Source organism: Eulemur rufifrons, chromosome 5 (genome assembly GCF_041146395.1).
Source record: "Eulemur rufifrons isolate Redbay chromosome 5, OSU_ERuf_1, whole genome shotgun sequence".
In the NCBI taxonomy this organism is placed as follows: Eukaryota; Metazoa; Chordata; class Mammalia; order Primates; family Lemuridae; genus Eulemur; species Eulemur rufifrons.
The window spans coordinates 29,729,477-29,753,415 of record NC_090987.1 but is presented as its reverse complement, the minus strand read 5'-3'; the positions used below and the strand labels follow the sequence as shown (position 1 = coordinate 29,753,415).

Sequence of the window (23,939 nt, the reverse complement as noted above, 5' to 3'; positions counted from 1 at the left end):
AAAAGGCAATGGCATTCTAAGAATGCCAATGACCACAGAGCCCTATCATATCTTACTCATGTTAATTTCCTGTACTAGCCAACCACTTATGCTGAAAATGACGACACAAATGAAAAGGAAAACATAGGGCAGCCCATAGTTCCGTTTTCTTCCTTACTCATCAGTAAGTTGAAGACAGTGTTGATAAAATGTGCATATATCAAGAAGTGAAACAGTTAAGCTAATTTTGTGCAGTTTTTCCACTGTTCTGGTAAGAATTAACTACATATGCATACAGCATGTATACATAAGGTATAAAATACAAAGTGCAAATTTCATGATTCTACATGACTTTAAATGTTCATTTTCATTCAAACCAGAACTGTACAAAAATTGTATAAAGAGGAATAGTAAAATACAAGCTAGTAATGTAAAATTTTTTCTTACAACAGCATTAAATAGAAAATAAAAAACACCATCTTAAGTTGTGAGAGACACCCCCGAAGAAAGCTAAACCATTGTATGTTAGTACCTGTAATGGCACTGTTTTCCTGATTTTTGAACAAGAGGCCCACCTCTTCATTTTCCACTGAATCCTGCATGTTAGGTAGCTGGCCCTGCTCCTTCTGAGGCAGGTCTTGAGTAGTTCCTCATCATAATCCCTTTTCCTAGACAGCCTCTTAAGGATTCCCACTTATTGCCACTGATTTTAAAGGCACCACTGCTCTCCTAGTTCCTCTGCTGCTTTACTTGTGGAACCTAGAACTGGACCAGGACTGATTTAGAAGTACTGTACCTCAGGGGCTCCAGGGGAAGATGACATGACTTCTCACTTCCCTTTTAACCTTGACTATCTCTTATCTGGTGCTGTCAGTTATCCCTGTGATTTGATCAGGTCTGGCCCCAAAAACACTTCTGGAAGACTAAACTCCAGCTATTTCTCTTTTAAAACTTGGTCTCTCTCTGTATCCTTTTCTCCCACTCCATGAATTGTTGCACACTTAACATTTGAAGTATAATAATCTAAGCAATTAAAAGGGCCAAAATATCTCCTAAATTAGGGAAGATTTGATAGAGTCATGTCATGGTTAAAAAACACAAAAATGATTAAATGACCATGCTGAATTGTAAATGGTTAGTTTTGGGTTTGCAAAGGTAAGAGGTATGGGCCTTGAACACAAAAACTGCAGCTACCCAAGGACCCTTAGGGCTGTGTGGGTGATTTCCTACTTTCCCTCCTGGAAAGTGGAGTGAAGGCCTTGCTTCTGCCCGCTGCTGGGGCTGTAGAGGAGAAGGAAACAGACATTCCTAATTGAAAATGTGAGTGCTCTTCTCTACAGAAATTCTATTAGGTGTACTAGGTAAATTCAGATTTAGATTGTGTCAAATATTAGGCATATGTAGACTAGCTAGAGGTCTAATACCCCTAAGTGTCTATGGGAAAATGATTTCTGGATTACAGGCAACTTATTTCCAAAGGAACTCTTGGAACCCTACCCTGTTCTATGCAGGAGACTGCTTGTCCTAAGGAAGGCCACGGCTGGACAACTCAGAGTTGGAATAGGCAGGCAGAGCAAGTGGAAAGCTTTTGTTAACAGTGACTGGCTTCATCAAAATTCCTTATGAAGAGGCCTGCAAAACAATGTTTGGGAGTTTTTTGTTTTTAAATGGTTAGAATAAAGTGCAACAAAAGTACATTTCTTTTAAAAATCAACTTTGGCAAATGTACAAACATCACAACACAAAACTGGAAGCAAGAAACTTAAGAGGAAACTGACACGACAGACTTTATAGGATACTGAAAAAGAAATGAGCAGAGTGAAATATGTTTGCAGTAAAGGATATAAAGAATGTATACTTGTTATCTTAAAGAATTTTCATGGAACATTATGACCCATCAAATTAAGACACCAACATTATCTAACAACAAAAATTGATCTGAGGAAGAACAGTATGAACATACGCTAATGCAGTGCTCTCCAACAGACTTTCTGTCATGATGGAAATGTTCCATGTCTTTGTGCTAATACAAAATCTACTAACAACACCAATATTCGAAATGTAGCTAATGCAATCGAGGAAATGAATTTTCATATAATTTAAATAGCCACATGCAACTGGTGGCTTCTGGTTGAACAGCAAAGTTCTAATGCCTCATGGGTCAAAACCAGTGGTTTCTTTGGTGGGGGGGGACTTACCTAATCACAGTAAAGGATTGAGGGTTGGGTACAGAAACAGAAGAAAGTTCTCAGCCAATTCTCCGATCTATCTGGCCAAAATAGATCCAAAACTCTCTATTGCTTCCGGAGACAGGACAGTACCACCTAGTTGTGGGACGAACTCTTGGGGAGACCTCAGTATGCCCTTCCAACTCCTGGATAATGTCGGTGGGGGACGCAAAGGCCTAGGATTTGGCCACTGAGATGGGAAGAAGCCTGTGATGCCATACACAGAATCTGAGGGTGGGGCCATCTGTGCATGGGAACTGCTGCTGTGGAGCTGGTGAAAAGCTGGAGGTATTCATTTCCGGACAGGGTTTCCAGAACCAGAAGATGATTTAGAAGTAGAGGGAGTGGGGGGACCTGAGGGCCCTTTCTGGCCACCTGCAGGCTGTACAGGCCCTTTCTTTTTTGGGATTAAGATCTTGTTCTTGCTCTTAAACACTTTGCTGGGATCCAGCTTGTTCACAAAGGAGTCAGTCTCTTCTGTGAGCAGGTTTGTGTTGTAGGTGATGGGTTTATACATGCTGAACCATTGCTGTAAGGCAGAATTGAGAGAAAGGGTCACAATTCAAAGGAGAAATGCCATGCTTTGTTTCTTTAGTGGGGATGTTGGGGTAGAGAGCTGGGATCAGAAGCAGAGAGAGAAGCGCATAAGTTTCTATGAAGAATTGCCTCAAAGATCTATTAGCTCTTCCTTTAAGTGAAAATAATGACAGATTCCATCACTCCCTGGTAAGACACACATTGCTTTGAGATCTCATAACCTTTAAAATAAAGGCATATAAGAACCAGAATGTGAGTACACTTCCTTCTTTCTGATCTAGTGAGCTCCAAGCCTGGTACGCTAAATCTCAAATCACCAGGGGACAGTGTCCTTCTAATTGTTCTGCTCTCACGTCAGCTACTCCCCCATCAGGTAAGCACCCTCCCCCCAGGAGAGGTTCATGCTGCGAGAAGCTGTGTGTGTTGGTATTCTGTTCCCTACTGGCTTTCTAGGCAGCTGAGTGCAAGGGGCACCCACATTTACTGACTTTTCACTGATCACAACCACCTCATAATGTTGACCAGATGGATGTTATCATCATGTGACATTTGAGGAAAATGATGCCCACTAGATGAATATAGGAAAGTGGGGCTGGAGCCAAGTACCTAATTTAATACTAATTTAGGGCTGTGAGATACCATCATGAAGGAGCCCGGACCAGCTCACTCCAGTCCAAAGTTCTTCCAGCCACACTTGGTGTTTTCAAACTAGCTTGTATATCAAGCTGCATACCTCGTATCTGTGTGTTTGAAATGGTGCCCAGACCTGTAGTAACAATGAGGCACACCCATACAATGGAATACTCTGTAGCCACTGAAAAGGTCAAGGCAACTCTAAGTGTACTGGAAGGGAGTATCTCCAAAATGAGGTGTTAAGTGAAGAACAATGCAGATAGTACATTACACCTGTGATTTAGAAAAAAGGTACCCAAAACCGTATGTATGTATGCTTTATGTGCAATGAGTATCTTGGAAAGGGCACAAAAGAAACTGGTAATAGTGGCTGCCTCTGGGGAAGTACACTAGGAAAATAGGGAGAGACCTACTTTTACTCTTCCTTTGTGTATGCATTGCCAATCCAAAACAACTAATTGGACCTAATATTACCCGGCCCCACCATAACATTTAAAACTAAAAACTCCCCAGGTAATTCTGAGGATCAGTCCAGTTTGGGAACCACTTAACTGGATCAGTATAAAGTGAGGTGGTCCACCTACAGTTGAGTCACCTGCCTTGCTTATTGGAAATGCAGGTTCCATGGCTCCACCCCAGGTCTCCTGAATCAGATAGGGAAGTGGGGAATCTGCAATTTAACCACTTCCTCAGAAGATTTTGATACACGCCACAGTTTAAGATGACAAGTTTGTTCCTCCCTTACCTTGGCCTGTGGGCTAATGCCATAGCTGGTGAAGGCATACTGCCACTGGGGCAGGCCCAGGTGGGTGATGAGCAGGCGGTAATAGGCAGTAAAGGTGTCTGTGAGAAAATGCCAGTATAATGCTCTGTCCAGGAACCAGATCTCAGTGTCTTGTGCTAATGCTGAAATACAAAAGGAAACAAAAAGTAAGAGATAGCTTAACACTTTCTTCCTTTTAACTATAAAGTCAATATATACTTATGGTTTAAAAAAAAAATCCCAATAGAGAGGATGTAAAATGTAAAAGTTCTCCCTTTCCCCCTTATAACCTCCCAGTCTCATTCTCTAGTGGTCACTTTTACCAGTGTCTTTGACATTCTTCTACAATTTTTTTTGAGACAGGGTCTCACTCTGTCATCCAGGCTGGAGTGCAATGATGTCGTCATAGCTCACTGCAGCCTGGAACTCCTGGGCTCAAGCAATTCTCCTGCCTCAGCCTCCTGAGTAGCTAGGACTACAGGCATACACCACCGTGCCTGGCTAATTTTTTTTTTTTTTTTGGTAGAGACAGGGTCTCGCTATGTTGCTCAGGCCAGCCTCAAACTCCTGGCCTCAAGAGATCCTCCTGCTTTGGCCTCCCAAAGTGCTAGGATTACAGGTGTGAGCCACTGTGCCGAGCAAATAGATTAGTTGACTGTTCTATTTTTGCTGGCTCTCACCATCTGGAAGTACATTCCGGCTATCTAAGCAGCTGCTCCTTTTCTGTGTGTAATCAGCACTCCCCTTTCCCCCACTGGGTACATTCTGTGCTCTCCGCTTTCCTGATGGAGAGAAACTCTGACTGGCTCGGGCTGTTCTGAAGAGATCTCTCTCAGTAATCAAAAGTGCTATGAAAAACCACCATGAAGGAGCTCGGAGCAGCTCACTCCTGAGAACTTTCTCAGTGCTGCTGTGTGATGTCCTCGTTGAACTGAAGCAGGTGCTATCGTGCCAGCTCCTGCCTCACACTTGTTCCTGACCTTCTATCCTTACTACTTTAACCCTATCCTCCTTCATCTGCTGTCTAGATAGCTGTAACGTCTCCCTAAGTGGCCTCTGTCATTCATCCAATCTCTTTCTTTGCCCAAACTGCTTGTGGTCATAAACCTTTCCATTTGAATCCTATCATCCTCCTAAGCAACCTTGACTGATTCTTCACTGTCTTCCACATGATGTCCAAACTCTTTTACTTGGCTTTCAAAGCTCTGAGTGAGCAATTGGCCTTCTGGCTTCATCTCCTCATCCCCTAGATGAATCATGTGGCCCAATGAACTGAACTTACCTGTCATTCCCCCTAAATCAGTTGGACTTTCCCACGGCATGGTGTTTACCCATTTGTCCCTTTGCTTTAATAAACTTTTTATACCACCAAATCCCTCCTCCACACCCCATACCTAATTCCTACCCATAATTCAAGATGCAGCTCAAACGGCTACTTTGCAAAGATTCCTCCAGCTAGAGACAATTTCTCCTTCTCCCAGAGGTAAATCCTGGTATATCGTCTCACCCCTACCTGAGGAGCTACCTGAAGAGGGCTTGGCCTTATCCAGTTCTGTGGTTTCACGGTCCCTAGACTAGGGTCTTCAATGTTATTATGGGGCAAGTACAGCTGTTAGGGGCACTGAAACTTTTTCTTTTGATTTCCCATTTGGGATCTTGAAGGTCTATTAGTAATTCAGGTTTTTATTGCTGTTAATTGGCCTAGATATAGAAGTATAAAAGATAATCTATTTCTTGGATGCTTATCTATTGCCTGAATTTGCCATAGGAGTCTATAAACAAAATGACTACATCTTTTAGTTTTTACTCATCTATTATCCCAATCCCATCGACTGTTTTGCAGTAACTCACAAATAAAGATGGATAAAAGGACTCTAGTAATTAGCCTAGAGGGGGATGCTCAGAGGATCAAAGGGGCTTTCTGGGTCATAGCACATTTAAGAGACCTGGCAGCATCCTAGGAGGCCAAGGAGGTATGTGCCTTTTGTGTGACGGGTGACAAGCAAGGTCAGGCAAGACCATAGCCAAATGACAGGACCATGTTTGTAAATGATCCTTACCTGGTTTTCCAGTTTTGTAGACAAGACAAACCTTCCCATTCCCATTGCACGAATCCAGCTCAAATATCACACTGCGAGAGTCAAAGTGAGGCTTCTCGGGCTGGTCCTCACTGGCTGCAAACCCAGAAGTTAATGGTAATGTTCAAACAACTCGACTTAAACCCATAATTATACATCCAACTTTGCTAGGATGAAAAAATGGGGAAAAAGCCTTATCTCAGACATATGTTTAAATATTATTTTCAAATAAATTCTGTATGTGAATTAATGTCCTGGATCTCATCCATGACCTTCTGGCTGGGCTTCCCTATCGTCAACAGCCAGTGTCAGGGAATCTGGGGAAAGGAGGCATGAGGAAAGCAAACTGAACTTCTTGGGAGCAGGACCACATAAAGGCAGAGCGATCTCGAGGGCTTGGTGCTGATGTAACGTTTCCTTTTCCCAAGATTGTTTATTGTATAAACAAGGGATATCAAACACATGATCTGAATCTTGCTTTTCATGCAATACCACATGGAAAGCCCTCGAAGTCATGTGGTGTAATTCTAATTCATCCTTTTTAATGACTACTTGATAGTCGGTGGGAGTGGATGTTCCCTAATTTAGTCTGCTATCCCCCCGTTGATAGGCATTCACCTATCATTATTCTGCTGTGAATGCCACAGTAATCATCTCTGTACATGTCCTTATGTTCTGGTGCTTTTGTTATATGGGAAAGATTCTCTGCAGTAGAATGGATGCTGCCAGATTGCTTTTCAAAAAGGCCTTTTTTAAAAAAAGATATTTTCACTGGGTATAAACTTCTGGGTTTATAACTTTTTTGAGTATTTTATCTTGCTTGAATTGTTTCCAAGGAGAAATATGCTGCTGTCCTTATCTCTGTTCCTTTATATGTAATTTCTTTTCTCTTTGGCTGCTTGTACGATTTTCTCTTTATCCCTGATTTTGAGCAATTTGATTATGGTGTTTCTTGGTATATTTGTGTTTCTTGTTCCTGGCTTACTAAGCTTATTGGATGTGTGGGTTTATGGTTTCCATCAAATTGGTAAACTTTTGAGGCATTATTTCTTCAAATATTTTCTGGCCCCTGACCCCTTTTCTTTTCAGGGACTCCAATTACATATATATTATACCATTTGTTGTCCCTCAGCTCTCTGATGCTCTTTTCATTAAAAATATACATTTTTTTCTTTCTGTGTCATTTTGAATAGTTTCTATTGTTATGCTTTTAAGTTCTCAAATCTATTCTTCTGCATGTCTAATCCATTGTTTTTTTTTTTTTTTTTTTTTTTTTTTGTTTGTTTGTTTTTCAGCTCATCAAGGGGGTACAAAAGATCAGGCTATATACATTGCCCATGCCTCCCCATCCCCCCGAGTCTGAGCTTTAGTTGTGTCCATTTCCTAGACAGTGCACATCACTCTCATCATGTAGGTGTGCACTCCTCCCCTCCCCCCACCCCATCCCCCCCAGAGAGAACTTCAAACGTGTCCATTCCCCAGGCAGTGCGCATCGCACTCATCAAGTAGGTATACACCCATCCCTTCCACCCAGCCCCGACCTCTGTCCAATACCCAATTGGTGTGAATCCCAAATGTGCTCTCAGGGAAACCAGTTTGCTGGTGAGTACATGTGGTGCTTGTTTTTCCATTCTTGGGATACTTCACTTAATAGAATGGGTTCCAGCTCACTCCAGGAGAACCAAAGAGATGCCATATCGCCATCATTTCTGATAGCTGAGTAATATTCCATGGTATACATATACCACATTTTGCTAATCCATTCATGAATCGATGGGCATTTGGGTTGTTTCCCTATCTTTGCGATTGTGAATTGTGCTGCTATAAACATTCGGGTGCAGGTGTCTTTTTTATAGAATGACTTTTGTTCTTCTGGGTAGATGCCCAGTAATGGGATTGCTGGATCGAATGGTAGGTCTACTTGAATCTGTTTAAGGTATCTCCACATTGCTTTCCACAGGGGCTGCACTAGTTTACAGTCCCACCAGCAGTGTATGAGAGTACCTGTCTCTCCACACCCACGCCAACATGTATAGTTTTGGGACTTTTTGATAAAGGCCGTTCTCACTGGAGTTAAGTGATATCTCATTGTGGTTTTGATTTGCATTTCCCTGATGATTAGAGATGTTGAACACTTTTTCATATGTTTGTTAGCCATTTTTATATCTTCTTTTGAAAAATTTCTATTCATGTCCTTTGCCCACTTTTTGATAGGGTTGTTCGATTTTTTCTTACTGATTTTCCTGAGTTCTAAATAGATTCTTGTTATCAGTCCTTTATCTGATGTGTAGTATGCGAAAATTTTTTCCCATTCTGTAGGTTGTCTATTTACTCTTGTGACTGTTTCTTTGGCTGTGCAGAAGCTTTTTAATTTGATCAGGTCCCATTTATTTATTTTTGTTGCTGCTGTGATTGCCTTAGGGGTCTTCTTCATAAATTCTTTGCCTAGGCCAATGTCTGTAAGAGTCTTTCCTACGTTTTCTTCTAGAATTCTAATAGTTTCTGACCTAAGGTTTAAGTCTGTTAACCACCGTGATTTGATTTTTGTGAGGGGTGAGAGCTGTGTGTCCTGTTTTAGTCTTCTACATGTGGATATCCAGTTTTCCCAGCACCATTTATTAAATAAGGAATCTTTTCCCCAGAGTATGTTTTTTTCTGCTTTGTCAAAGATTAGATGGCTATATGAGGATGGTTTTATATTTGGATTTTCTGTTCTGTTCCACTGGTCTGTGTCTCGGCACTTGTGCCAGTACCAGGCTGTTTTTAGAACCACAGCCTTGTAGTAAAGTTTGAAGTCTGGCAAATTAATACCTCCCATTTTGTTTTTGTTGTTTAATATTGCTTTTGCTAAACGGGGTCTTCTCTGATTCCATACAAAGCGTAAAATTATTTTTTCTATGTCTGTGAAAAAAGATGTTGATAATTTAATAGGGATTGCATTGAATCTGTAGATAACTTTGGGCAGTATAGACATTTTAACAATGTTGATTCTACCGATCCATGAGCATGGTATGGTTTTCCACCTATTTACATGTTCTGCGATTTCCTTCCTCAGAGTTTCATAGTTCTCCCTATAGAGGTCCTTTACTTCCTTAGTTAGATATATTCCTAGATATTTTATTTTCTTTGTTGCTATTTTGAAGGGTATTGAGTCCTTAATTTGGTTCTCCGTTTGACTGTTATTGGCGTATATGAATGCCTCTGATTTGTGTGTATTGATTTTGTATCCTGAGACTTTGCTGAATTCATTAATCAATTCCAGGAGTCTCTTGGTTGAAATCTTGGGGTTTTCTAGATATAACATCATATCATCAGCAAAGAGTGAGAGTTTGATCTCTTCTGTCCCTATTTGGACTCCCTTGATTCTGCTCTCTTGTCTGATAGCTCTTGCAAGGACTTCCAATACTATGTTGAAAAGTAATGGGGACAGTGGGCAGCCTTGTCTGGTTCCAGTTCGAAGTGGGAATGCTTTCAGTTTTTCCCCATTCAGTATGATGTTGGCTGTGGGTTTGTCATATATGGCTTGTATCATTTTTAGATAGGCCCCGTCTATGCCTATTTTTTTGAGTGTTCTTATCATAAAAGGGTGTTGAATTTTGTCGAATGCTTTTTCTGCATCTATTGAGAGTATCATATGATCTTTATTTTTGCTTCTATTTATGTGATGAATTACATTTATAGATTTGCGTATGTTAAACCATCCCTGCATCTCTGGGATGAAGCCCACTTGGTCGTGATGGATTATTTTTTTGATAAGCACTTGGATTCGATTTGCTAGAATTTTATTGAGAATTTTTGCATCTATATTCATAAGAGAAATTGGTCTATAGTTCTCTGTTTTAGTTGCATCCTTTCCTGGTTTTGGTATTAGGGTTATGTTGGCTTGGTAAAAAGTGTTGGGGAGAATCCCATCCTTCTCTATATTGGAGAATAGTTTATGTAGGATGGGCACCAGTTCTTCTTTGTAGGTATGGTAGAATTCAGGTGTGAACCCATCTGGTCCAGGGCTTTTCTTTTTGGGAAGGTTTTTTATTGCTGTTTCGATTTCAGATCTAGATATCGGTCTATTTAGGAATTCTACTTCTTCCTGGTTGAGCCTGGGAAGGCTGTGTGTTTCTAGGAATTTGTCCATTTCCTCCAGGTTTTCTAATTTGTGTGCATAAAGATTTTTGTAGAATTCATATATGGTATCCTGTATCTCTGTGGCATCCGTCGTGATTACTCCTTTTTGTTCCTGATGGAGGTTATAAGAGATTTTTCTTTTCAGTTCTTGGTTAGTCTAGCCAGAGGTGTGTCAATTTTGTTTATTTTTTCAAAGAACCAACTTTTGGTTTTATTAATCTCCCTTATGGTTTGATTGTTGTCCTTTTCATTTAGTTCTGATTTAATCTTAATAATTTCTCTCCTTCTGCTGGGTTTGGGATCGGTCTGTTCTTCCTTCTCCAGCACTTTGAGTCTATTCATTAGATTGTCTAATTGTAAGTTTTCTGTCTTTTTGGTATAAGCATTTATGGAAATAAATTTTCCTCTCAGGACTGCTTTAGCTGTGTCCCACAGATTTTGATAGGTTGTATCTCCTTTGTCATTTAATTCAAAAAATCTTTTGATTTCTGACTTGATTTCTTCATTTATAAAATGATTGTTCAGGAGAAGGTTATTTAGCTTCCATGACTTTGAGTAGAAGTGAGGATTTCTGTTAGGGTTCATTGTTACTTTTATTCCACTGTGATCTGAGAAGATGCATGGTATAATTTCTATATTTTTAAATTTTTTAAGGCATGCTTTATGACCTAAGATATGGTCAATCTTGGAGAATGTCCCATGAGCTGATGAGAAGAAAGTATATTCAGTGGTTTTTGGGTAGAATGTCCTGTAGATATCAGTCAGGCCCATTTGATCGAGCGTTGTATTTAAGTCCACTATTTCTTTGTTTATTTTTTGTTTGGAAGATCTGTCCTGAACTGTCAGTGGCGTGTTAAAATCTCCGGCTACTAATGTGTTGTTATCTATCATTTGGTTGAGATCAAGTAGGGTTTGCTTTATGAATCTGGGTGCACCTAGATTGGGTGCATATATATTAAGTATAGTTATGTCTTCTTGTTGAATTGTACCCTTCACCAGTATATAGTAACCATCTTTGTCTTTCTTTACTTTTGTTGATTTGAAAACTACGTTATCGGAGATTAGAACCGCCACACCAGCTTTCTTTTGGGTTCCATTTGCTTGGAATATTGATTTCCATCCTTTTATCTTCAGCCTAAATGCATCCTTGCAGGTTAGATGAGTTTCCTGAAGACAGCAGATACTTGGCTTATATTTTTTTATCCATTGGGCCAGTCTATGTCTCTTGAGTGGGGAATTCAATCCATTCACATTTAATGAGAGAACTGATAGGTGAGACAGATTGCTTTTCCTCAAGTTGGGTTGAATTTCATTGATCTGTTTTCTCTCTTGAGCCATTATGATAACTGGGTTTTTATATTTATCTCTTGATTAGTGTTACATTCGAGGGTCCTTCTTGTGCTGGACCATGTGTAACTCTGTTTTGAGTACTTCTTGGAGAGCTGGTCTTGTCTTGGTGAATTCCCTAAGTTTTTGTTTATCTGAGAATGTCTTAATTTCACCTTCATATATAAAACTGAGCTTAGCTGGATACAGGATTCTAGGCTGGGCATTATTCTGCTTCAGAAGAGTGAGAATGGGGCCCCAATCTCTTCTTGCTTGTAAGGTTTCAGTTGAGAAATCTGGCGTGATTCGGATGGACTTTCCTTTGTATGTTACTTGATTTTTTCTCCTTACAGCTCGAAGAAGGGCCTCTTTAGTGGATATTTTGGTCAGTCTAATGACTACATGACGTGGTGTCTTCCTATTTGGTATGAATCTCCCAGGGGTTCTTTGAGCTTCTTGAACCTGTATATCTAGAGATTTGGCTAGGCCTGGGAAATTTTCCTCAATTATATCTTCGAATAGTTTATTCAACCCTTGCTTATTGTCTTCTTCACCCTCAGGAATGCCGATAACTCTGACGTTAGGCTTCTTCACATAATCCCACATTTCTTGTAGACTGTGGTTAATTCTCATGTTTGTTTGTTTCAGCTCTGTAACTGACTTATTTAATTGGAAAGTGTTGTCTTCGATCTCTGAGATTCTTTCTTCTGTTTGATCTACCCTGCTCTTGAGACTTTCCACTGTGTTTTGTAGCTCCTTGAATAAATTCTTCATTTCCAGGAGTTCAGTTTGATTTTTCTTCAGTATTTCAATTTCTTTGGTGAATTTTTCTTCCAAGTCCTGGATCTTTTTTGTGGTTTCTTTATGTTGATTATCCATTTTTACTTGCATGCTGTTCAGCGTGTTTATGATCCATGTTTGAAATTCTTCCTGTGACATGTTGCTATTTGGAATCTGGTTTGTGTTAATTGGTGGTGAACTAGTAATCCTCTTTGAGGGTGAAGTTTCAGCTTGATTCTTTATACTTCCAGAGTTCTTTCGCTGAGCCCTTCCCATCTGGATGAATCCTTAAGATTCCTTCTTTCAGCTTTAGTCTGGAAAGGGGCAGGCCATGAGCGCCAGGTAAGCTGCCTCCTCTGTCGCTAGGGGGAGCCCTTCGCGTGTTGTTCAGGGTTTTGCTACCTCCGCTGGGGGGGCTGCTCCTCTTCCTCTCCCGAGGTGGTTTCCGTCTCTCTCTGCGAGAAAGACAGTGGATAGGGGGAGGGGAGCGGCGCCCTCGTTCGCCCAGCGCCCCAGCTGCTGCAGTTCCCGTGGGCGATGGTCCTCCCCGTCCCAATGTCCGCAAGGTCCACGCTCGACTCTCTCGTGACTGGGGAACCACTCAGTGTTCACACAAAGGCTTAGCTCCTAGTCGGTCCGTGGACTAGGGAAGGGAGCCGCCCGGTACCCAATCACTTCACCGGGTTTAGGGTGCAAAACCCAACAATGGCGACCGCCCGTCTGCAGCACTGTCGCTGGGGTTGAACGCTCAGCGACCGGCAGAGGCCAGAGGAGCCGAGACCGGGAGAACCCAGCCCCGCCTAAATGAGACAGATCGGCGTCTGCTCGAGCCGGGAGGGAGGCAGCCCTGCAGCCCGCGTATAGGAGACAGTTGCTAGGCGCCTCAGCCGCGCACAGCGCACAGCGTTCTAGGGTCCAAAAAGCCTCCCGCCAATGTCTCCTCTGCAGAGCTCACGTCTCCCGCGGCAATTCTGCGCCGACTTTGGGCAAATCCCCAATTGAGTGGGTGTGGAGGTCAGAGGGGGAACAAGATGCTTTCCTGTGGGGCTGAACCCACCCCACTCTCTGGTGGGGTGCGTACAACCGTCCCGCGCTCCCTTCTCTGATGACCCTCCGCACTCTCTAGTTTTTCGCGCTGTATTTCCCGATCACCTCAGTCCTTTCTCGTTCTCTCTCTGTCCCACGCTGATTCTCCGTGGGTTCACGCCGCCGTTCTTGTGGGGGAGTGAACCTCTAGCGTTGTGGCAGTCCGAGACCCATGCCTTCCACTCCGGGAGCACGAATCCAGGAGGTCACCACCATTCCGCCATCTCTGTGTTGAAGCTAATCCATTGTTGATCTTACCCAGTTTATTTTTCATCTTAGAAACTCATTTTCCTCTCTAAATGTTAAATTTTGGATATATAATATACACATACACATAAATATATCTTCCATGTCTATGCTTATTTTTTTGGGATATATGTAATAGTTATAACTTTTAATGTCCATACATGCTAATTCTTTTTAATCAGTAAAGCAAAGGTAAACATTTATGCTAATTCTATTAACAAAATGTGTGTCACTGCTGGATTGGTTTCAATTAATCCCTTTTTCTTCTTGCTATGGTCATATTTTTCTACTTCTTTGCATGCCTGGCAATCTTTGATTGGGTGCCAGAAATTGTTAATTTTCCATTGCTGAGTGCTGGATGTTTTCATATTTCTGTAAATATTCTTGAGCTCCGTTCTTTGACACAGTTAAAGCTACCTGGAAACAGATACTTTGGGCCTTGCTCTTAAGATTTGTCAGGCACGACCTAGAGCTGATTATTCTCCATTATTGAGACAAGACCTTTTTGAGTACTGTATCTAATGCTGTGTAAATCATAAGGTATTTCAGCCTGTCTGGTAGAAACAGGCAGTATTCCTGGTCCTGTGTGAGTACCGGGCATTATTCCCTGTAATCATCTTGAGTGGTTTTGTCCCCGGCCTTGGGCAGTTTCTTCACATGCATGTGCTTATCAGTTATGTGCTGAATACTTGAGGGGGACCCTCTGCAGATCTCTGGAGTTTTCTCTTTATGCAGCATTCTCCTATCTCAATTCTGTGAACTCTAGCTGCCTTGATCCATCTGGACTCTCAGCTCTGTCTTTTCAACTCAGGGAGTGCAATGGATCCTACCTGGGTCCCCCATTCTACACCGTGGACTGGAAACTCTTCTCAAGGTAGTGTGCTAGGGAGATTGTAGGATTCACCTTGTTTGTTTCCCATTGCTCAGGGCTCATTGTCCTTTGTTGGTTGATGGCCAGTGTCTTGAAAACCATTGTTTGGGTTCATCTTGTTGTTGTTGTTCCAGGTGTGAGGATAAATCTGGTCTCGTTATCTATGTTGGATGAAATCAAAAGTCTAGATTGTAGGTTCCCAGCAAGTTTTAACAGCCCTGCCTTGTGCTGACTGGGGTCTGTCCTAGGTGAAAAGTCGTAGAAATAGAAAAGTCACTCAGTGTGGTTCCCTTCTGCCAACTGTAGATACCACTCCAGTTTCTGCCTATTTTTGGTTACTCTCCAGTCCTTCCAGGTAATTGTTTCTAAACTTTTTCCGGAGTGTAGAGTATTATCTGCAGAAGCTTTGATCTGGTAAAAGGTACTCTGTCATTACTGTAAGCATGTCAATGTCTGAATTTTCTTTCCTTGGTTTCAGAAGTGCAATGCCAGTTTTCAGTTCCTCCGTGAATTTTAGTTTGGTTTTATCTCCGTGTATGCATTAGCATATTGTTTTATAGCCTGTATCTAATACCGTTGTTCCTGGGAGTACTAGTGGATCTAGTCTTTTTTTTTTTTAATTAAAGAATTTAAAGTTTCATTTTTAATTGACAAGTAATAATTGTATATATTTGTGGGGTACAATGTGATGTTTCAATATATGTATACATTGTGGCTGATCAAATCAGGCTACTCAGCATATCCATCACCTTAAATATTTATCATTTCTTTGTGGAGAAAACATTTAAAATCTTCTCTTTTAGTTATTTTGAAATATATGATACATTAGAATTAACTATAGTCACCATGCTATACAACAGATTATCAGAACTCACTCCTTCTAACTGAAATTTCGTACCTGTTGACCAATGTCACCCCTTTCCTCATCCCTCCCCCGTAAGTCTCTAGTAACCACCATTGATCTCCTTCTGTTACCTGTTATTTGTGCTGGTTCTTGTTCATGGGTTGTGTTTCCTCATATGCCTGGTTATTTTTTAGTAGAAATTACTTTTTGAAAAATTATTTACAAAACCAATCTGAGGTTTAGGGTATTTCTCCTTATATGGTGAAATTTTCTTTTTATATGAAAGCTTTTATTGAGATATAATTCACCTATCATACCATTCACTCATTTAAAGTATACAATTCTACAGTGTAGGGGGTGTGTGTGTGTGTGTATTTTTTTTAAAAAAACAGGGTCTCGCTTTGTCACCCAGACTAGAGTACAGTGGAATGATCACAGTTCACTGCAACCTCCAACTCCCAGGCTCAAGCAATCCTCTTGCCTCAGCCTCCTGAGAAGCTGGGACTACAGGTGCATGCCACCACACTCAGCTAATTTTTTTTATTTCTTGTAGAGATGGGTCTCACTACACCCAAACTGGTCTCAAACTCCTGAGCTCAAGCAATCCTCCCATCTCAGCTTCCCAAAGTGCTGGGATTACAGGTATGAGCCACTGTGCCTGGTGTTTAGTGTATTTACTGAGTTGTATAATCACTACCACAATCAATTTTAGAACATTTCTTTAGAGTGAATTTTTGTTTTTGCCAGGCCCCTGAGAAGATCAGTAATTTGGGATCCATTTAGTCCAATTTTGGGATTTAACATTTTCTAGGACACACTGAGCTTCAGTCCACACGAAGAATGGTTACTTCTGTTTCATCCTGTCTCCCAGGTACAGCTCTTCACAGTGCCAACACAAAAGGAAGGGTGATTTTCACGGTGCCGTCTTTTGTAGGCCGTGGACTCCATTTTATTCCCCTGGCTCACAATGGATCAAATTCTCAGCTTTGCTGCAGCATCATTGCCTCTTTTCAAAAGAACAATGTATCCTAGGTCAAAGCAACCTCACATGTTGAGCCTCTTCCCTGGATTCCTATCTTCTCCTGAATGTTAGTCTGGTATTACATCTCATTATCTTGTTAGCTATATGATGCTTTTAAGGAAGAGGATTTGAAAATTTTTATCCTGCTTTTTGGTTATCTTCAGCAGGAAGGCTGCTCTGAATTATCTATCTCCCATTACCATAAGAGGAAGTCTCTTCATCAGTTTAAGTGTGCTTCTGGATAACAATATATAGATAAGTTTTGCTTTTTGTATCAATCCTACAGTCTCTGTCTTTCAAAAGGAAGATTCGATCTCTCACATTTAATCTTATGATTGATCTCTTTTATTTTATTCCTCTTAAAGTTATGTTTCTTAATTATTTTATAATGTTATTTCTTCCTTTTCCTTTTTATTTTTACTCATGTCATTCAACATTGCCCTTATTAGACTGGATATTTTAATGTAATTTTTTATTCTTTTAGTGGCTATCTTCTTTTCTTTGTTGTTTTTGCTTGCATGATTAAATCCATATGATTCTATACTTATTTAAAAACAATATAACATTATTTCCCTAAGCCGGTATGGTATACAGAATTCTAAGGTGGCCCCCAACATTCCTGTCCCAGGGCGTACACACCGTTAGTCCCCTCCTCCTCTTGAGTGTGGTCAGAACCTGTGAATATGATGGGTAATCATTCGACAAGACTATTGTAGCACTCTGGAGAGAAATTTTCCTGCTGACTTAGAAGTAAGCCGCCATGTTGTGAGAGGGTCAAGTGGCTAGAATCTGAGGGCAGCTTAAAGGTGCTGTGACCCCTGGCCAGAAGCCAGGAATAAAAAAGGGACATTAGTCCCACAACTGTAAGAAACTGAAAATGGCCAACCAGTGAGCTTGGAAGCAGTTCCTGTGCCTTAGATGAAATCAAAGATCCAGGTCACACCTTGATTTCACCTGGTATGACCCTAAGCAATAGACCCAGCTAACCTGTAGCTGAATTCTTGACTCACAGAAACTGTTAATATATAGATAAAACTGATAATATATTTGTGGAGTTTTAAGCCATTAAATTTGAGGTACTCTGAGGTATACAGAATAGAAAACTGATACACCAAGATACTCTATCTTACCCACCAAAGTGTAATATTTCTTCCATACAGTAAGATTAGACTTTTCACTTTCTACTTCTTTTTCCCTTTTTTCCCCTCCATTCTCCACTATAAGGACCTCTGGTACAGTCTTTGTATTAACTTGCTAGGTCTGCTGTAACAAAGCACCACAACCTAAGTAGCTTAAACAACAGAAATTTATTATCTCACAATTCTGGAGGCTCGGAGTTCCTTCTGTTCCATACCGCTCCTCTAGCTTCTGGTGGGTTCCTGGTAATTTCTGGTATTCTTTAGCTTGTAGAAGCATCACCTCAACCTCTACTTTCATCTTCAAATGGTATTCTCCCTGTGTGTGCCTATGTCCAAATTTCTTCTTTTTAAAAGGACACCAGTCACACTGGATTAGGAGCTCACCCTACTCCAGTATGACCCCCCTCTTAACTACTTAAATCTGCAATGACTATTTCCAAATAAGGTCACATTGTACAGTTCTGTGGGTAAAGACTTCAACATAACTTTGAGGGGGATACAATTTAACCTGTAACACTCGTATATGTGGCCTTTTCCCTCACCTTTTAGGTTTAATTGACAGTGGCATAGCACTTTTTAGAATATTTCTTGCAATATGTTCCAAGAGTTTCCATGTAAAAGTTATACAATGCATTCCTAGATAGTAAGATTTACTTTTAAACACATGCACACACACCTATTCTCTCTCATAGTAGGTCCACTAATCCCTTATTTCCTTTTCACGTATCCACATCTTGAGATCTTCATCTGGTTCCATTTGTTTTTTGGCTAGAATATTTATGTTCTTTAACATCCTTCTTATAACCTGAGAGGTACATTTGGTTTGCATACGTAGCAATCTTGATTTTCACTCCTTTTCTCTTAGTAACCTGTATATGCTTTCTCACTATTTTCTATCTTCTAATTTCCACTGTTGTATATGACAAGGTTGATGTCAGTTGGATTATTATTCCTTCATAAGTAATTTGTTATTTGTGCCTAGAAGCTCATAATTTTTTCCACATCAAGACATGCATAGATGTCTGTATTTTCTCATCTGTTCAATTTGGGTCTAGGTGAGTCCTTTCAAGCTGCAGAAACTTGTATTTATTGCCTTTCCATCTATTCTTTTTCTCTTTTTTAAGCAACTGTAATTCCAGTGGAAGGTGTCATGAATCTGTTTTCAATTTTTCTTACCCTCTTACCTTTTTCCTCATAATTCTGCTCTTTTAAATTGATATGTCTGTGCTTTAAGCTATATCTTGTACTTGATTTTTCAGGCCAACTCAGGTCTCAATAATGTTTAAACTCTCCTTCAATATGATTAGTTAATTGTTTGAGAATCTTTATTTTCTTTTATTGACAGTAAGTCTTTGTGCTGTCTTAAGTCTCCTTAAATGTTCTTATTTAGGTTTTCATCTGTGTCCTCTAGCATATATTGCCCAGGCTGGAGTGCAATAGCTATTCACAGGCATGATCGTAGTACACTGCAGCCTCAGACTCCTGGGCTCAAGTGATCCTCCACCTCAGCCTCCTGAGTAGCTGGGACTACAGGAGTGGCATCATCATACCTGGCTGGTTATGTATTCTGATATTTCTTCCCAACCATCCTTCTGACTACTGAGTCCCCTGAGAAAAGTCAATATTTTTCTATTTAAGTTTAATTAGACTTAGGTATAGTTGTTGGACTTTCCTAAAAAGCATGAACTCAGCAGGTGCCAGAAGGTCAAGGGGTTTTTATCTCCATGGGTATATAGGACAATGTGGTCCCTACCCCTGGCTCAGTCCTTTTGCTGAGGACCCTTGAAGCCTCTCTATTATCTAATCTAACTCTACTCTTCCAGCCTCGAGAGCAGGGAAGGCTCCACCTACCTGTTTACTTCTTTGCCTTTTAGAGAAGCCCTCGCACCCCCATATGAAGCCAATGTGACCCTTTCCCCATACGTAGGGATTCCACAGATCTTTGAACAACAGGCTCTTCTCAGGACCTACCACTTTCTAGTCTTTGCCCCTGTACTCCTCTGGTACCATTCTCCAACTGCTTGTTCAATTGAGGGAGAAAGCCTTATATCAGTTTTCTCTGCCAGGACCTCAATGAACCCCAAGGTCTTACTATTGAAGACACCAGCTGCCTACTCACTATTCTCCATTTCTTTCTTAATTAAAACCATTTCTGACTGAGGAGGCCATACTGCACAACTAAAATTACTGACCTCCTCAGATTCCCTTGTAACTATGGGTAGCCATTTGATTGTTCTGGCCAATAGCTATTGGAAAGGGTGTCTGAGAAAACTATTGTTTTCCTAATAAAAAGGGAGTGATTCTGCCAAGGGCCAGTTTTTTGCCCTTTGCCTTTTACTCTTCTTCTTCCTGACAGGAACAGAGACTTGAAGCCTGGAAGTAGAGCCCACATTCCTCAACCATAAGGATGAAAACCATATCCAAAGGCTGATCAGGCCAGAAGCCAGAGGGAGACTTTATCATTCAATTTTTCAGGCAGCTACACCAGCCTAGTTCCAGATTTCTTGTTATGAGAAAAATAAAACACTATTTAGCTTAAATATTGTAATTGCATCTCTGTTATATGCAGCCAAACACAATTCTGACTGAAGAAGTCCTCACTTACACCCAGTTGGCCCATGAATTTTACCAACTATTTGACTTATAAGCCATTTCACTCAGAAGTGACAAAGAGCTTGGAAGAAGGAATGGAGAGGAAAGGAGCTGTGCTTAGACTGTCATGTTCCCTGAATCCCCCTGATACTAACATGTTAAGTAAAGTTAACATTCATTCATTCACCAAATATTCATTAAATGCCTACCACATGCCAGGCACTGAGCTGGGTGCTGGAAACAAAACAAAGATACCAACCCTGGCATTTTCTTCGTACCTTCATGTATATCGTCCTCCAGGTCTGCCAGAGTTGGTGCATTAGGAAGTGAATACATGGAAGACTGGTTGAGTTGAGTCAGTTTGGAGATGCCGTTAATGGTCATGTTGCCCAATGGAATGGTATGCTCTACAGAAACATAATAAGGAGAATTACATGGAGTAACAGCCTAGTTACAATGGTTATCATAAAGGCTTCTGCTTGAACAACCTAAGCCCAGGTATTGTTTGCCCCCGTGGCTGAGAAATCTGATGGAAGGAAGGTCACTCACTGTAAACCCCAAAGCACCAACCTTACACATTAAAAAAGAAAATGGGGAACACGGGTGATGCAGAGCCCCCACTGCATGCATTAGGGTGGAGCTGAAGAAGATTTTAAAAGGGAATACTCAAAGAGAACTGGGAAATATGGGCTTAGGGTCCCAGTTTAAGGAGTAAAGGACTTAAAAATGTTTTTGCTCACTCCTTCCCTTATTTAGCCAGTATTCTGCATGAAGAGTTATACTTTCCAAAGGAGTAATAGCTTTGATTATATAATATCTCCCTGTCATTTTCCCTAACTCAATGAAGAGAACCTGGCATTCTTCTTGCTTGGTTCTAATCTTCTGTGATTAGGGTGTAATAAGGAACAGGAAGACTGTATGTTTTCCTTATCTGACTGCTGAAAAAACTGGAATGGCTGAAGGCAATAAAACAGTTGGTGTATATATCATGGAATGTCCAAGAAGAAAAGACCACTAAAGAGGAAAACATTAGAAGCTGCCTCTGCTGCCTTTTCTGTCACTGACTTAAGCTTTGCAGTAAAGAATAAGTAAAAATCTGGGATAGGGAAGATTAAATTAGAGAAGGTACTATAATAATGAACAGGGACTCATTCATAAAATATTCATGAAAGATTTCTTCTCTGAGGCAGCCTTGTGAAGGGGCCAGTCTGTCCCCATGAAGCAGGCACGGGAAAGTCTGCTTGTCAGTCTAGTCTCTGTCCCCTCTCTGTTGCTGCAGACTCAAAGGGCCACAGCCATGCTATAAGGGAAGGATCTGATGCTGGTGACAAGGATGATTTCTAGGACACAGGAGGAAATGTTTCTAAGCTAAAAGCTAATGTTAAGTGTTCGCTAGTAAGCTATAAAAAGTACCTCCAGTCAGCTGTGTGAGACAGACAAGTAGGCTTTGGGAATCACCAAAAAAGGGAACTCAGGTATACAGGCAGAAAGCAGAGGCAATGAAGGGGAGAAATCAGTTCTGTAGATGTGCTATGCAACAGAAGTCACTGCATTCTTAGAAACAGCAGTGGGGAATAGTGGGGTGCTTCCCAAGGCCTAAGTACACCTGGGAATGTGATTGCAGTCAGAAGCAATAAAGGCCTATGGTAGGGCTGAGAAGTCTGTGCCAGGAATGGGCTGGACTGCGGTGGTTAAATCAGGGTTTCCTAGCTTATGAAATTTTATAGCCATCTTCACCTAAATGTGCAGTGCTGCCTTTTATGTCCACATATTACCTGGAATCTCTGTTAAGAACAAAGTTGTAAGTTCTCACATTGGCACACAAATGTTTTGTACTAGACACTTTTAAGGCTAAAGACGGCCTATGAACTGAGGTAGCTTGTGACACAGAATGAGGTGATATGAGGGAGAGAAGCAAAGGGTTGGAGCCCTAAGGTCTTTGTGATGGTGGGAACAAAGGAAGGGGCCTGAAAGAGATAACCAGCCCCTCCCATGAACACTAGAGACTGTCACTGCCGCTCACTTTGAGGGCTTTGCTCCCAGGTGGAATCTTTCGAGGCTTTAAGTTTGAGATGGCTTAGGTTTTTTGTGTAATGGTTACTGTTTACCCCATTTCAACAGGAATCTTCTAAATTGACCTTCCAATTCTGGATTGGCTAGACTCTGGCATGGGTGGTGGTGGGTGAAGCAATGATGGTATCTGTTAGCTTTGGGAGATAATCACAGCTTCTGGACATGGCACTTGAGAGGACCCATGAAAACCATCCAGATTCAAAGACTCAAAAGTTGTAAGGGCCTTCAGACTTGTCCCACCCAACTTCTCAGCCAGGGCAATGTTCCCCGACAGCAAGGAAGCCAACTCACCATCCAGCTTCACACTCCATGTCATGTGGAAGCCATTGGTCATCAGGTAAAAGTTCTTCAAATCCTCAGGCATCATACAGTTATTCTTCTAGAATCACAAAACAGCTGAGTGTTAGGTCAGGGCTGGGAAAGAGGGCACAGGGCTATGACTCAAGGCACTGGAGACACGATTTACCATGTTTCAGATCCCTGAAACAGGAAGACTCTGGTAATTACCTAAAAAACTCTATTAGAGAGGCACTGGTTTCTGCAAACAGAGTCACCAGTCTGACCTTATTTTTTGCTTCACTTGATAAAGCAGACTAGGTGTCTGCCCTGCCATGGGTCCTAGGTAAAGTGTGACAACGTTAGAGCAAAGAAATCATTGCCATAAATTTCAGATCCATGCTCATAAATTATTTTCTGAAACAAACTGGACAAAAGAGAACATCTTAAAAATGAATAGTATATATTTCCAGAGCACTTAATGCAATGAACCTGTTTTAATAGTTCTGATAGTTCTTAGAAAGTAAAAAAGTACAAAGACTATATTCAAATATTTCATATGGATAACAAATTATCCAAACTAGTGGGGGAGAGAACCAAGGAATAGCTTAGTATCCTTTCAGAAGATACTAAGAGCAAGCCCTAAATTCTAAATAACTAACACCTGTGCATAGGCCTGACCAGTGTTGTCTAGCCAACTGAAATCCCTGGAGGGTGCAAAAAAGATGAGTTCTCCAATTCCTTTCCTGGGCCCCCTAGAGTGACTTTGTGATACGGTTATAGAGGCAAAGAAGCAACATGTTAGTAAGTCTGTCCAAAGTTTTGGCTTACTGGACGCTTCTGAGATGTGATGCTGACCACTGCTTACATCAAGTTTATTTTAGGTTATACTATCAGTCAGTTCTAGGTACCTAATGTGTGAGGAAGTGCAATGTAGCAGGATGATCTGAGTTCACTTCCCAATTCTGCCACTAGCTGAGTAGTAGCCTGGAGCATGTCACTTAAACTCTGTGAATCTAAGTTCAAGAATAAACACTAAGACTGCATCTATAAAACACTGGAGGTAGGAGGGGGTATGAGCTAGATAGGGAGAGAGAAGACTAAGAAATTATTATGATTTGTGGCCACAGCATCTTCAAGAACTATAGGTGAAGAGAAAGCTTCAAGCTTGCAGACAATTTTAAACAATGTTTTTAGATTATTAAATGGACAACAGCTGTCATTTTTGGATTCTTGGATTCCTTGGGCAATTTATTTTCTTACTTAGTAAGTTATTTGGAGTTAAGAGCTTGCTCCTAGGGCTTTCTGTATGGCTACATTCTCTGTGCTTTCAGAGAGAAAAAGT

General features: G+C 41.0%; 1 protein-coding gene across 3 annotated transcripts in view; it reads right to left on the bottom strand.

The window, feature by feature from the left end:
- Positions 1-364: 364 nt before the first annotated feature.
- TPGS2 (tubulin polyglutamylase complex subunit 2) overlaps positions 365-23,939 on the bottom strand; it is a 47,725-nt gene continuing 24,150 nt past the window's right edge. Inside the window, exons 3-7 of one of the 3 annotated variants that reach the window (XM_069468450.1) lie at positions 22,610-22,697; positions 20,524-20,652; positions 6,201-6,314; positions 4,123-4,283; positions 365-2,736 (exon numbers count right to left, since the gene is read on the bottom strand). In XM_069468450.1, coding sequence (XP_069324551.1) covers positions 2,500-2,736; positions 4,123-4,283; positions 6,201-6,314; positions 20,524-20,652; positions 22,610-22,697 — 729 coding nt within the window. In that variant the 3' untranslated portion in view covers positions 365-2,499. The remainder of the gene's footprint in view (positions 2,737-4,122; positions 4,284-6,200; positions 6,315-20,523; positions 20,653-22,609; positions 22,698-23,939) is intronic. The other 2 variants (XM_069468447.1, XM_069468448.1) reach the window with 2 other exon arrangements.